General features: G+C 45.9%; 1 protein-coding gene across 3 annotated transcripts in view; it reads left to right on the forward strand.

Annotated features, from left to right (window-relative positions):
• The window catches only part of FGF12 (fibroblast growth factor 12), a 926229-nt gene that overhangs the window by 615083 nt on the left and 295854 nt on the right, over positions 1-15292 (forward strand). For all 3 annotated transcript variants that reach the window (XM_063916449.1, XM_063916448.1, XM_063916446.1), the window contains one exon: positions 3467-3577. In XM_063916449.1, coding sequence (XP_063772519.1) covers positions 3467-3577 — 111 coding nt within the window. The remainder of the gene's footprint in view (positions 1-3466; positions 3578-15292) is intronic.

Here is a 15292-nt window from a genome sequence, read left to right on the forward strand (position 1 = left end):
AACGTTTATGAAAAGCTTGTGGTATGTGTTTACTACTAGTGTCAGAACATAGATATGATTCTTACATAGTAGTTCCTATCGCAACATTTACTAGGAAGGTAAACACATCATGGAGATGTGTCCTCTGCAGCAGTTATGACCTTACAAACATTGAAGCAGCAACAATGTGAGGCGGATGTCTCTGGTAAGTTTAGGAGCAGCGCTCTCACAGTAATCCTCCACCTCCAATAAAATACATTCCTAAAACCTTTTTCCAAGTTAGTTCTTCATCACTAAATCAAAGTATGATATAGCCAACAGAGCGCTCCCAGCAATAAAATGGGCTTTCAATGAACTGGCTCTGGGTTTAAAGTTTTCATAGATCATTAAATTTTAGAAATTATTGAAAAAGTAAAATGGCTGTAAATATATATATATATATATATATATATTCTATATCAGATTTACCCAAGCAAAGTCTTCAACAGTTTGCTTGAGTGAAACCAAGAAAGAGGTCAAATAATTTCTGAAAAAGGCGTTATTCTACTAGTAAAAAAACCCTCAGTCCATGGCTCCTGAATATAAAATTGGGGATAGAATAAGGCTGTCAACCAAGGAAATGAAGCTTCAGATACTTTCTATATTGAGTCCAATCCATTGGTTTCTATAAGGCTTTTGAACTCATTACTCTAGTGCACCATAAAGTTTCAAATACATATTAAGAATTCTAAACATTTTTTATGTCTGCCACCTATAGGTAGGCGAATATAGCTGTCCTTAATGGTAAAACATGGCCACCACTCACTATTATAGCACATGGACATTTGGGGTGAGATTCAAATCTCCACCCCCTTCACCTGTTCCCTGTCGCACTGCATCGGCAGTATTCTAATGTTACTGCGGACGGGCGCGACAAGTTAATTTCAGCTTGCTGCCCCTGGTGGTAGTGAGCTGAAATGCGCGTAAAGAGACCCATTTGGGCGCCCAAATGGGTCTTTTCACGATCGCGCCTATGACTTTATTCGGGTTTAGATGCTTTGTGTGCCTAAACCCGACTGCATTGGGCAGAATCAGCGTGATAACGGGTGTATTCGAATATCGCCCCTCTATCTCCCGTCACTTTAGACGGGAGATCGGGGGTACGATTAGATTTGAATTCCCCCTTAGAATAGGAAGTGCATACAATCTTGAATTCTTATTTTCATGCTGTCCTTGCAATATTTTGCCCATGGGAAGTCATATGGTCTGGATGAATATTTAGGATACAGCTTAAAATCTTCATGCAATCCTTTTAAAATGTATTTTCTAGCTAATTGAATGATACAAGTCCTTTGGCCCTTCTTGGTAAACTGTCAGCGGAGCCACTGCAAGCACAGCCTAGCATCAGTTTTTGCACTTGACGGCTAATGCTCCGTTGGTTCCTTTTTTACCACTGTCCTTCCTTAGTTCTTGTACAAGGTTGATAGTTAAACACAGCACACTTTTAGCTGAGTCCAGGGGTTACTATGCAGCAGTAAGCTTAACTTGTTTTAAGGTAAAGATGTTGGCTTATGTGAACAGAATTGCTTGGTCATTTCTGTTTGTTGACATTTAGTGAGCCTATACAGACTTTTTAGATGCTGTAGTAAGAAATTCTATAACATGCTTGTAACAGTTTTGTAAAAGAGGATGAGGGGGCAAGCAACTGTATAGAATAAATAGAGACATTTTGCTGAAATAATGTAAGGCCAAATGAATTTACTCTTGAATGTACAGTAGGGTGCAGTACACTACCGCAACATGTCGGACCCTCATGTCGCAGGCGATCACCCTGGCAGCTTCCGTGGGGGCAGGATCGCATAAGATACATTGTATACGGTCCTTTTGCATACGATGTATCTTGTGCAATCCCAGCCATGCCTGCGGGGTCCGACATATCACGAGTGCAGCACATTCAATCTAGGGGATCCGATCCGATGCTCACGGGAACTCGCATCTGATCGGAACGAATGTAAAACACATCCAAAATGCCCGATTTCATCCGATATATATCGGCCCAAATGGCCGAAATCAGATGAAATCGGGCATTATCGTTCTAGTGTATGGGGTCCTTTACCCGTGATACAGTGTCTGGGGCTATTAAATTACAGCCCACAGGCTGCACTTAATGCAGATTTCTGTTCACCTCCTCCTGAGGATTGAACAGAAATCCGTGTTAAGTTGACTTTTCTGTCCTTATCGCGGCTGCCGCAAGCTCTTTAACCCGTAGCTGTGGGTACTTCTCCCAGCACCTATGGGTTATTGTGCATTAGCCCCAGATTTACCAGGGTTGTATTTGAATAGCTCCGGGTGTAAAAGTTTGAGGCTACTAGCACTTTTACTCATGCAGAACCTTTCAATGCTAATTGAATCCAGCCCTTAGACATTGATTATTAATGTCATGTAAATTGTAAAAAATGTTCTTCTGTCCAACAGTTGCATGCCATAATATTGGTTTGTGTTATCATTGCTTACTTATTATATTGGTCACTTTTGAATAAACAGCTGTATAAGGAAAGCTATTTGCTGTGTACGTTTTGGCATTCTCCATTTTAACTATTTTATAAATGTACCAAAGACTACTAGGGGCGTGTTTCTTACTAGGCTAACAAATTATAAAAAGAGTTTTTTTTAAGGACTAAGTTACACAAAAGATTATGTACACATCAAGCTAATGGCTAATGATGCTCTATATGCTAGAAACTTACCTATGTATTTTATGTTTTACTAATCCGATGTTACAAAGTACATAAAATTTGCGCTGCTCCCTTTTTGTGGTGCAGTATTTTTATATATAATGATGCCCTTGGGATAAATTGTTATTATGAACAAATGCTTTCTTATACTTTATTACTAGTTAGATCAGTACACTATAGAATATCCCAGAGCTCTTTTTGGATGTATATAAATATGTAAGGTCTAGGGATCATTATATAAAATATGGCAGTTTATTGTACCAAACAAACAATAACAATATAAAATCAATCAAAATATTATTGGAACTATTGATTTTAGATTATCATTTGTTTGATACAATAAATTGCTACATTTTGTATAGTGAGCCCCTCTTTATCCTTACACATGTATAAAGATCCAAAAAGTCCCACAGGATATTCTATACTGTACTGTTTAACCCAATGTTAAATTACTAATTAACATCACAGTTGGCAAACCACATTCCATTATAAGAGAAAAAATTAGAAGAGATTTGAGTAGTAAAGATAATGATCTTTGCCAGAGATTGTTGGCAATGTTCTATTTGCAGTCATTTGGCATAGGGATTTTTAAGCACCCTCCCTCTTAATACAATTGCATCTCTTAGAATCACAGCTGGAATTAACTAGAGGCAGGTGATCTAGCCAGCCATAATTTGTTTATTCACTTTCTATTCTGGTGACTAAGCACTCTGTTCCATGCACAATAAGAGAACACAGTTCTAAGTGTTGTATTGTTGGTATTTATTTTGCAGAACCCCAGCTGAAAGGAATTGTGACAAGGTTATTCAGCCAGCAGGGATACTTCCTGCAGATGCACCCAGATGGCAGCATTGATGGGACCAAGGACGAAAACAGCGACTACAGTAAGGAAACTCGCTGTTTTCATCTCAATTATAAATCATGTTTAATGCCTGTTGAATTTATCAGGGGTTTCAAGCATAAGAAAGGCATTTCGTATAGAACATCTGTAACACAGCAGTATTTAACGTGTTCGCTACTATAGTATTATCAAGGTTTACTAAAGCAGCCATATACTACCAATGGACATGTCATCCTGCCAGTGGAACTTGCATTATTTTTTTTAAATTGAATTAGAAATCTATTCTCACTTCTATCATTCATTAACATTGTTGCTCTTATTTTATCCATTGTTATTGCCTGTACTATTGGTGGAATTGGGCAACAACATATTAACCATGGCTGTGCTTGGTAACCTGGAAATGTACTTCTGTAGTCTGTACTAATGTACAGTGTTGAGTGCAACAGTTCTTTCCTCAGTGCACCGCCTTCTTCTCAATGTGTATATATCGAATGTCCATATGCTTAACATGGCAACATTGAACATGTTGACACTAATGACATGTCAACGTGATTAAAATGTTGATAAAACAGTCCAAGTGGTCCAGTGTTGACTTACATTGTTCCGTGAGTCAGGCGGCTCCAGCTGTATCTTCCGTGTATGGCAGTAACGTTATGGTGACTACCGGTACCAGCAGTAAGTAATGCCCCTAAGCCTCCCCCAAGTGATTAATTATAACCCTCCCTCTAGTGCCTAACCCAGACTCTCCACTCTCACAGCCTAACCCTACTGTCAGCATTCTGCAGAATGTCGGCATTTCAAATGTCCACATTTTGAACATGTCAACATTCTGCAGATGATTGACATGTTCCATGTCAGCAATGTCAACATCATAACTGTTGACATTGTGGTGTTGATATTATGACTGTAGACATTGTTAATTGTCCACATTGTGACCGCATACCCAATCTGCATGTACTGTATTATGCCTCTGAAGCATCTTTCTGTGAACTGTACATGCTTTATACTTTACTTTCTTCAGACCATCCTTATCTCAAGACTTCACTGAACTGCCTGCTATTCTCACAAAATAAATGTATGCCATTTATTCCCTGACACGTTATTAAAGTTCTGTCACCTTAGTTTGAAAAGAAACATTTTCCAAATAGATAATTCTCTTTACTCCTGTGTTACAAATATTTATCTTTAGCCGTAATCCATATCCCCATTTCTCTTTATTACTTTCAGTCTGGCATTTTAATTACTTTAGTAAATAAAAAGTATAATATTGTGCCCAGAAATTGCACTCATCTTTTATAACGAGCTTAATATATATGTTAATTGTAACCAAAATATAGTCATTATTTTGGATTGCGCTGTTAATGTTGGTATAAAGATACTGTACTCTGCTTGGCAGGACCTTTCTATGTGCAGGAGATTCTGATGTTTGCCAAACAGTAGGTTATACTGTACATGTACATTTCTCCATTCAGCAGACAATACAGTCTTCAGCATTTAAGATATGTAAAGACTATTCAAAGGATAGATACCCTAAATGTGTGGGTTGGGTATGGAATCCCGGCGGCTGGGATGCTGGCGGACAGAATACGGATGCCTGGATCCCGGCCACCAGAATGCCGGTAGCGGGGCGAGCACTAGAAAGACCCTTGCGGGTTCGCTTCGCTCGCCATGCTGCAGGCTCACTGCGCTCGCTGCTCTCGCCACAGGTTCTATTCTCACAAGTGGGAACAGCCCTGGCGCAGCTGTCGGCATGCTCGACGGTCGGGATCCCGGCGTCGGTATTCTGACCCTCGGGATCCCGACCGCCAAGATATTAACTACATCCCATCTAAACTGTCCAATGTGTAAATATAATGCCTACACTCAGGGTCGGTGCTTGGGTGTTTGGCGCCCCCTTGCAAACTATACATTTGTACCCTCCTGCAAATGGGAGAGGCCGTGGGTGACACTTGGGAGAAGCAGTGGGTGACAAGCAGAGGCAGATCCAGAGCAAAATGACGGGGGCATCATTACAGGGGAAAAGGAAGGGGAGGAGGGAATTTGCACATGCCGCAAGCTCGCATGTTCCTGAATAGTGAGTGTGTGCACTGCAAAAAGGGCGTGACCTCTCCATCAGCACTGCATGTGATCAGCATGGACATGGCTGGTGGCTGGAAGGAAGGCAGAGAATGCACCAACTTTGTCACAGCACTTAGTGGCCAGGGAGTATCCTCTGCCTGCCTCCAACAGCCAGTCATGGACATACAGTACGGCAGCGGGCGTCCCTGGTTGACTAAAATTGAATTTGCCTAGGGGGCAGCATATACAATATATATATATATATATATATATATATATATATATATACAAACACACACACACACACACACACACACACACACACACACTAGGAAATTTTCATTAATAGAAGATTATGCTTACCTGACATGCCTCAGATAAATTATGCAGCGCTGTACACGGTCTTTTGTCTATTGGTCTGCGCATCTTCTGAGGCAGCTGCCAGCCATGGAGTGGGGGAAGAAAGACATAGGCACACATGAGGAGGTACCAGAGGTCCAGATGGGGAAAGGGCAGAGGCACACATGGAGAGGGGGGGGGGGGGAGAGGGACTAATGGAGATGGTGATAGAGGTACACATGACATAGGGAGCATCAGAAGCACAGATAGAGGGGGCAGAGGCACAGATGGAGAATGTACCAAATATAAATATATGAAGGTAAGCAGAGGCACTGATGGTAAAGGGGACTGTGACATAGAAGGGGTAAGGGCTGAGGCACAGATGGAGGGGTGGCAGAAACACAACTGATATAGGCAAAAGAGGCACACATGGAGTAGGTAGGATCAGAGGCACACATTGGGAAAGAGGCACACATGGGATGGGTAGAAGCAGAGGCACACATTTAGATGTAGGGAAAGAGGCTCACATGGGATGGGTAGAAGGAGAGGCACACATTGGGATGTAGGGAAAGAGGCACACATGGAGTAGGTAGGATCAGAGGCACACATGAGAATATAGGGAAAGAGGCACACATGGGGTGGGTAGGAGCAGAGGCACACATGGTGTACTTCTGAGAGCCTCTGTCTAGCCCAGTTAGTGGAAATGACCTGGGGGCATGTAGATGAGTGAATAGAGGAAGCTGAGCTAGCTGGGAGATTTAAGCGAGTCCCTTGCGACTCGAGAGTGGGTAAGGGAGGCACACACAGGGTTGGACTGGCCCATAGGTGAAACCCCAGTGGTCCCCACTGCCTGGCGGCCCGATTCCTCCTCTAGGGATCAGGTTCCAGAATATGCACTTCAATTATACATTTTACATATGTTGCATTATACTGCACAGAACTATGGTGTATTATCTACAGTGCATTGATGTTATTAGTCTGATACTGCACTAGCAGTATATTTACTATATATCAAGATGCTCAGATCATGTACTCTCTAATGGTTAGCCAAGCTTCTGTGGCAGCTGGCCACACTCCCTCTGGAGACAGGCCACACCCTAAACATGGGCCCCTACTATTTCGTTCCCCCGGTGGAACCTTCATACCGCAGTCCAACACTGGCCAACACAACCCGCATGCCCGTATCTAAAACATGGATGATAAAATGCTCGCAGAGGCGGCTGCTGGCACTGATGATCCCAGCCTCATGTTACTTATTACTCACAGACAGATGTCTGCCTGTGAGATGCAGGTTGCATCCAGCCACCATCATCAGCACCAGTGGGCTCCCTGTGTCAGATACTGCACGCCTATTCACACTTACGACCGGCACTGAGTCTTCGTGTTATTCTGATTCCAGAAACTCTCAGCTTACACCTGCCGCCCCCCCTCTTCAGTCAGTCCAGCCTTTCAGCCCAGCCGTCTGACTTATAGAACACTGGCTGGCCCTTTTAGCTTCACCTGTCTTAAGCCTCGTCAGTCAGCACGGCCCCTCAGCCTCGTTGACTGGCTGGCTGACTTAGTAAGTATCTGCTCTTGCTTAATGTATGCTGTTCGGCACGTTCACCTCTAAGGGGAAGGGAGATCTGGCCTAGGGAATAGGCACAACTGGGCAAAACCATGCTGCACTGCAAGTTGGGCACATGTAACATGTGCAGAGATTAGATTTGGTTGGGGTGTGTTCAAACTGAAATCGAATTTCTGCAGCGGGGTACACTGTGTTCCACAGGGAATACATCGGGGTGTAGATTTGTATCTTGATCCAGAGGCACCAACAGGCTAAAGCTTTGATTGTTCCCAGGATGCATTGCGGGGCCTCCTCTATAACCCCACCTCCGGGCACTGGAGCTCAGTTTGTAAGTTGGTGCCTGCAGAGCAGGTAACTTAACAGGGGACTCTGCGCTAGGCAGCCTTGAAAAGAGCTTTTAGAAGACTTCAAGGGCTGCAGCACTTTATATGTCATTGTGACATACTGTGCTGCGGCTCCATCACCTTCTCAGCAGCGCTGCATACTCCTGCTGGCCGAGTTCCAGGGTACTTGTGGCGGAGGCGCTCCGGTTACCAGGCACACCACCGCTGACGCTCTCCAGGATTGCGTGGCTGATTCTTAGGGAGGGGGTACGAGGGTCCCCCAGGTGAGACCCGCTGCTAAATCGCGTTCCGGTCGCGGTTCCAGGAGTCGGACCGCGCCGCTGGCGTGGACACTGTGTCAGTACAGAAACCCCACTATATCCACCAGGGCAGGGAGCACAGGTCGGATTATGTAAAATCTGTTTTAATAAGGCTCCACAGTACCTGGGGGTGAGGACCAGCATAGGGGATAAGGCGCTTACCTGAAGTCCCTCCCCCAGCTCCGGGCGCCATCTACTGCTGGTCTTCCCGCCCTGGAGCTGCTTCTCACTCTCCCTCTCTCCCTGGCTGAGATTTAGGCGCCATCTTCTCAAGTAGCTGCGTCTGGTCTCCGGGACTGCAGGGCTAAGTCTCCTCTGTAAATCCGCCTGCTTCATCAGCGCTGTGATTTTACAGTCACTTAAGTATTCTATATGTCATTTTAAGACAGTGTTAGTTACGAACAAGTGTCTCTCTACCAGAATATTTAGTACATGTGTTCTGATATATACATCCAGTCTCTGGCTGTGCATTGTTTTATAATAAGAATTTACTTACCGATAATTCTATTTCTCATAGTCCGTACTGGATGCTGGGGACTCCGTAAGGACCATGGGGAATAGCGGCTCCGCAGGAGACTGGGCACATCTAAAGAAAGCTTTAGGACTATCTGGTGTGCACTGGCTCCTCCCCCTATGACCCTCCTCCAAGCCTCAGTTAGGATACTGTGCCCGGACGAGCGTACACAATAAGGAAGGATTTTGAATCCCGGGTAAGACTCATACCAGCCACACCAATCACACCGTATAACATGTGATCTGAACCCAGTTAACAGCATGATAACAGAGGAGCCTCTGAATGATGGCTCACAACAATAATAACCCGATTTTTGTAACAATAACTATGTACAAGTATTGCAGACAATCCGCACTTGGGATGGGCGCCCAGCATCCACTACGGACTATGAGAAATAGAATTATCGGTAAGTAAATTCTTATTTTCTCTAACGTCCTAAGTGGATGCTGGGGACTCCGTAAGGACCATGGGGATTATACCAAAGCTCCCAAACGGGCGGGAGAGTGCGGATGACTCTGCAGCACCAAATGAGAGAACTCCAGGTCCTCCTCAGCCAGGATATCAATTTTGTAGAATTTTACAAACGTATTTGCTCCTGACCAAGTAGCTGCTCGGCAAAGTTGTAAAGCCGAGACCCCTCGGGCAGCCGCCCAAGATGAGCCCACCTTCCTTGTGGAGTAGGCATTTACAGATTTTTGGCTGTGGCAGGCCTGCCACAGAATGTGCAAGCTGAATTGTACTACAAATCCAACGAGCAATAGTCTGCTTAGAAGCAGGAGCACCCAGCTTGTTGGGTGCACACAGGATAAACAGCGAGTCAGATTTCCTGACTCCAGCCGTCCTGGAAACATATATTTTCAGGGCACTGACCACGTCTAGCAACTTGGAGGCCTCCAAGTCCCTAGTAGCCGCAGGTACCACCAATAGGTTGGTTCAGGTGAGACGCTGAAACCACCTTGGGGAGAAACTGAGGACGAGTCCTCAATTCCGCCCTGTCCGAATGGAAAATCAGATAAGGGCTTTTTCAGGATAAAGCCGCCAATTCTGACACGCGCCTGGCCCAGGCCAGGGCCAACAGCATGACCACTTTCCATGTGAGATATTTTAACTCCACAGATTTAAGTGGTTCAAACCAATGTGACTTTTGGAACCCAAAACTACATTGAGATCCCAAAGTGCCACTGGAGGCACAAAAGGAGGCTGTATATGCAGTACCCCTTTTACAAACGTCTGAACTTCAGGGACTGAAGCTAGTTCTTTTTGGAAGAAAATTGACAGGGCCGAAATTTGAACCTTAATGGACCCCAATTTCAGGCCCATAGACACTCCTGTTTGCAGGAAATGTAGGAATCGACCCAGTTGAATTTCCTCCGTCGGGCCTTACTGGCCTCGCACCACGCAACATATTTTCGCCAATTGCGGTGATAATGTTTTTTGCGGTTACATCCTTCCTGGCTTTGATCAGGATAGGGATGACTTCATCCGGAATGCCTTTTTTCCTTCAGGATCCGGCGTTCAACCGCCATGCCGTCAAACGCAGCCGCGGTAAGTCTTGGAACAGACAGGGTCCTTGCTGGAGCAGGTCCCTTCTTAGAGGTAGAGGCCACGGATCCTCCGTGAGCATCTCTTGAAGTTCCGGTTACCAAGTCCTTCTTGGCCAATCCGGAACCACGAATATAGTGCTTACTCCTCTCCATCTTATCAATCTCAGTACCTTGGGTATGAGAGGCAGAGGAGGGAACACATACCCTGACTGGTACACCCACGGTGTTACCAGAGCGTCTACAGCTTATTGCCTGAGGGTCCCTGGACCTGGCGCAATACCTGTCGAGTTTTTAATCATGTGGAAGACTTCTGGGTGAAGTCCCCACTCTCCCGGGTGGAGGTCGTGCTGAGGAAGTCTGCTTCCCAGTTGTCCACTCCCGGAATGAATACTGCTGACAGTGCTATCACATGATTTTCCGCCCAGCGAAGAATCCTTGCAGCTTCTGCCATTGCCCTCCTGCTTCTTGTGCCACCCTGTCTGTTTACGTGGGTGACTGCCGTGATGTTGTCCGACTGGATCAACACCGGCTGACCTTGAAGCAGAGGTCTTGCTAAGCTTAGAGCATTGTAAATGTCCCTTAGCTTCAGGATATTTATGTGAAGTGATGTCTCCAGGCTTGACCATAAGCCCTGGATATTCCTTCCCTGTGTGACTGCTCCCCAGCCTCGCAGGCTGGCATCCGTGGTCACCAGGACCCAGTCCTGAATGCCTAATCTGCGGCCCTCTAGAAGATGAGCACTTTGCAACCACCACAGGAGGGACACCCTTGTCCTTGGTGACAGGGTTATCCGCTGATGCATCTGAAGATGCGATCCGGACCATTTGTCCAGCAGGTCCCACTGGAAAGTTCTTGGTGGAATCTGCCGAATGGGATTGCTTCGTAGGAAGCCACCATTTTACCCAGAACCCTTGTGCATTGATGCACTGAGACTTGGCTCGGTTTTAGGAGGTTCCTGACTAGCTCGGATAACTCCCTGGCTTTCTCCTCCGGGAGAAACACCTTTTTCTGGACTGTGTCCAGGGTCATCCCTAGGAACAGAAGACACGTCGTCGGAACCAGGTGCGATTTTGGAATATTGAGAATCCAATCGTGCTGCCGCAACACTACCTGAGATAGTGCTACACCGACCTCCAACTGTTCCCTGGATCTTACCCTTATCAGGGAATTGTCCAAGGAAGGGATAACTAAAATTCACTTCCTTCGAAGGAATATCATCATTTCGGCCATTACCTTGGTAAAGACCCGGGGTGCCGTGTACCATCCATACGGCAGCGTCTGAACTGATAGTGACAGTTCTGTACCATAAACCTGAGGTACCCTTGGTGAGAAGGGTAAATTTTGACCTGAAGGTAAGCATCCTTGATGTCCCGAGACATCATGTAGTCCCCTTCTTCCAGGTTCGCAATCACTGCTCTGAGTGACTCAATCTTGAATTTGAACCTCTGTACGTAAGTGTTCAAAGATTTTAGATTTAGAATCGGTCTCACCGAGCCGTCCGGCTTCGGTACCACAACAGTGTGGAATAATACCCCGTTCCCTGTTGCAGGAGGGGTATCTTGATTATCACCTGCTGGGAATACAGCTTGTGAATGGCTTCCAAAACTGTCTCCCTGTCAGAAGGAGACATTGGTAAAGCCGACTTTAGGAAACGGCGAGGGGGAGACGTCTCGAATTCTAATTTGTACCCCTGAGATATCACCTGAAGGAGCCAGGGGTCTACTTGCGAGTGAGCCCACTGCGCGCTGAAATTCATTGAGACGGGCCCCCCACCGTGCCTGATTCTGCTTGTAAAGCCCCAGCGTATACTGAGGGCTTGGCAGAGGCGGGAGAGGGTTTCTGTTCCTGGGAACTGGCTGATTTCTGCAGCCTTTTTCCTCTCCCTCTGTCACGGGGCAGAAATGAGGAACCTTTTGCCCGCTTGTCCACGAAAAGACTGCGCCTGATAATACGGCGTCTTCTCATGTTGAGAGGCGACCTGGGGTACAAACGTGGAATTCCCAGCTGTTGCCGTGGCCACCAGGTCTGAAAGACCGACCCCAAATAACTCCTCCCTTAATAAAGCAATACTTCCAAATGCCGTTTGGAATACGCATCACCTGACCACTGACGTGTCCATAACCCTCTACTGGTAGAAATGGACAACGCGCTTAGACTTGATGCCAGTCGGCAAATATTCCGCTGTGCATCACGCATATATAAAAATGCATCTTTTAAATGCTCTATAGGCAAAAATATACTGTCCCTATCTAGGGTATCAATATTTTCAGTCAGGGAATCCGACCACGCCAACCCAGCACTGCACATCCAGGCTGAGGCGATTGCTGGTCGCAGTATAACACCAGTATGTGTGTAAATACCTTTTAGGATACCCTCCTGCTTTCTATCAGCAGGATCCTTAAGGGCGGCCATCTCAGGCGAAGGTAGAGCCCTTACAAGCGTGTGAGCGCTTTATCCCCCCTAGGGGGTGTTTCCCAACGCACCCTAACCTCTGGCGGGAAAGGATATAATGCCAATAACATTTTAGAAATTATCCGTTGTTATCGGGGGAAACCCACGCATCATCACACACCTCATTTAATTTCTCAGATTCAGGAAAACTACAGGTAGTTTTTCCTCACCGAACATAATACCCCTTTTTTTGGTGGTACTCGTATTATCAGAAATGTGTAAAACATTTTTCATTGCCTCAATCATGTAACGTGTGGCCCTACTGGAAGTCACATTCGTCTCTTCACCGTCGACACTGGAGTCAGTATCCGTGTCGGCGTCTATATCTGCCATCTGAGGTAACGGGCGCTTTAGAGCCCCTGACGGCCTATGAGACGTCTGGACAGGCACAAGCTGAGTAGCCGGCTGTCTCATGTCAACCACTGTCTTTTATACAGAGCTGACACTGTCACGTAATTCCTTCCAATAGTTCATCCACTCAGGTGTCGACCCCCTAGGGGGTGACATCACTATTACAGGCAATCTGCTCCGTCTCCACATCATTTTTCTCCTCATACATGTCGACACAAAAGCACCGACATACAGCACACACACAGGGAATGCTCTGATAGAGGACAGGACCCCACTAGCCCTTTGGGGAGACAGAGGGAGAGTTTGCCAGCACACACCAGAGCGCTATATATATACAGGGATAACCTTATATAAGTGTTTTTCCCCTTATAGCTGCTGTATAGTTAATACTGCGCCTAATTAGTGCCCCCCTCTCTTTTTTTAACCCTTTCTGTAGTGTAGTGACTGCAGGGGAGAGACAGGGAGCTTCCCTCCAACGGAGCTGTGAGGGAAAATGGCGCCAGTGTGCTGAGGAGATAGGCTCCGCCCCTTTTTCGCTGACTTTTCTCCTGCTTTTTTATGGATTCTGGCAGGGGTTAATTGCATCCATATAGCCCAGGAGCTATATGTGATGCATTTTTTTGCCATCCAAGGTGTTTTTATTGCGTCTCAGGGCGCCCCCCCCCCAGCGCCCTGCACCCTCAATGACCGAAGTGTGAAGTGTGCTGAGAGCAATGGCGCACAGCTGCAGTGCTGTGCGCTACCTTGTTGAAGACAGGACGTCTTCTGCCGCCGATTTTCCGGACCTCTTCTGCCTTCTGGCTCTGTAAGGGGGCCGGCGGCGCGGCTCTGGGACCCATCCAAGCTGGGCCTGTGATCGTCTCTCTGGAGCTAATGTCCAGTAGCCTAAGAAGCCCAATCCACTCTGCACGCAGGTGAGTTCGCTTCTTCTCCCCTTAGTCCCTCGATGCAGTGAGCCTGTTGCCAGCAGGTCTCACTGAAAATAAAAAACCTAATCTAAAACTTTCACTAAGAAGCTCAGGAGAGCCCCTAGTGTGCACCCTTCTCGTTCGGGCACAGAGATCTAACTGAGGCTTGGAGGAGGGTCATAGGGGGAGGAGCCAGTGCACACCAGATAGTCCTAAAGCTTTCTTTAGATGTGCCCAGTCTCCTGCGGAGCCGCTATTCCCCATGGTCCTTACGGAGTCCCCAGCATCCACTTAGGACGTTAGAGAAATTATATATATATATATATATATATATATATATATATATATATATTTACTAGTCCAGTGCAGTTTTATTGTTTGTCTAAAATAATGTCTGCATTGTCACTGTGACTGTGTGTGCCTGCATCTGCTGTATGGATTTCACTCTGTGTATGACAGCTATAGCTATCACTGTATTCTGTACCCTGGGGTGCTAGGTACGTCAGGGTCTCATATATAGTGCTGCATAGTATATACTGTTAAGTGTCGTTTACTGCGCTCTTCAGTCACCTCATACCGCATTTATTCTCTGTTTTGTGTACTGTATTTATATTTAAATACATAAATAAGGGAGTGTTTTGCAGGTATTGTATTTGTCTGGCTATATTGTACTGTTACGCTCTAAGGCTACATTCACTATAATGTTTGCCACAAAGGGCTCCTGCATCATGCAGTGCTTGCGCCAAGGATTTACCTGAGGGGGAAGTTTTAACTAATGGTTTGTGTACTGGGTGCCATACATCTCCCAGTCAGCCCGCTGCTCCTGTAGCCAATCAGGAGCCACCTTGGGTGGCATTTTCGACTCTGTTTAATACTCTTGTCACATGTCTTACGCCCGCTATGGGACCTCCTGTGCCATTGCAGCCACATATTGTCCCTGTTGTAAATCTGCCCTGGGCAGATACATTATCTACCCAGATTCAACAATTGAATCAATCTCTGGTTAGTCAAAAACCTATCCCACGTCCTTCTGGGACAAAGGGGTTGTCTAAGCGGGATGCTTCCTCCTCACAATCCACAAATACCTCAGTCTTTACTTCTGATGAGGATGGAGAATACACTGACCCGTCAGACACTGATACAGTTGCTTCTGATGATCAGCTCAGGTTGATGTCCCTGACCTAGTGGAGGCTATTAAGCTGATCCTTCAAATTGATGATGATGTAGATTCCACTACTGCTTCTTAGAAACCTGATAAGTTTAAACGTCAGAAGGTGACTAAAGTAGTATTACCGCATTCTGACCGCATTTCATCAGAAACCCTGGTCTTCCCCAGGAAAGAAAGTCTCCCTGTCTAAAAAGATGCCAGCTCGTTATCCTTTC

Source organism: Pseudophryne corroboree, chromosome 4 (genome assembly GCF_028390025.1).
Source record: "Pseudophryne corroboree isolate aPseCor3 chromosome 4, aPseCor3.hap2, whole genome shotgun sequence".
NCBI classification, from domain to species: domain Eukaryota; kingdom Metazoa; phylum Chordata; class Amphibia; order Anura; family Myobatrachidae; genus Pseudophryne; species Pseudophryne corroboree.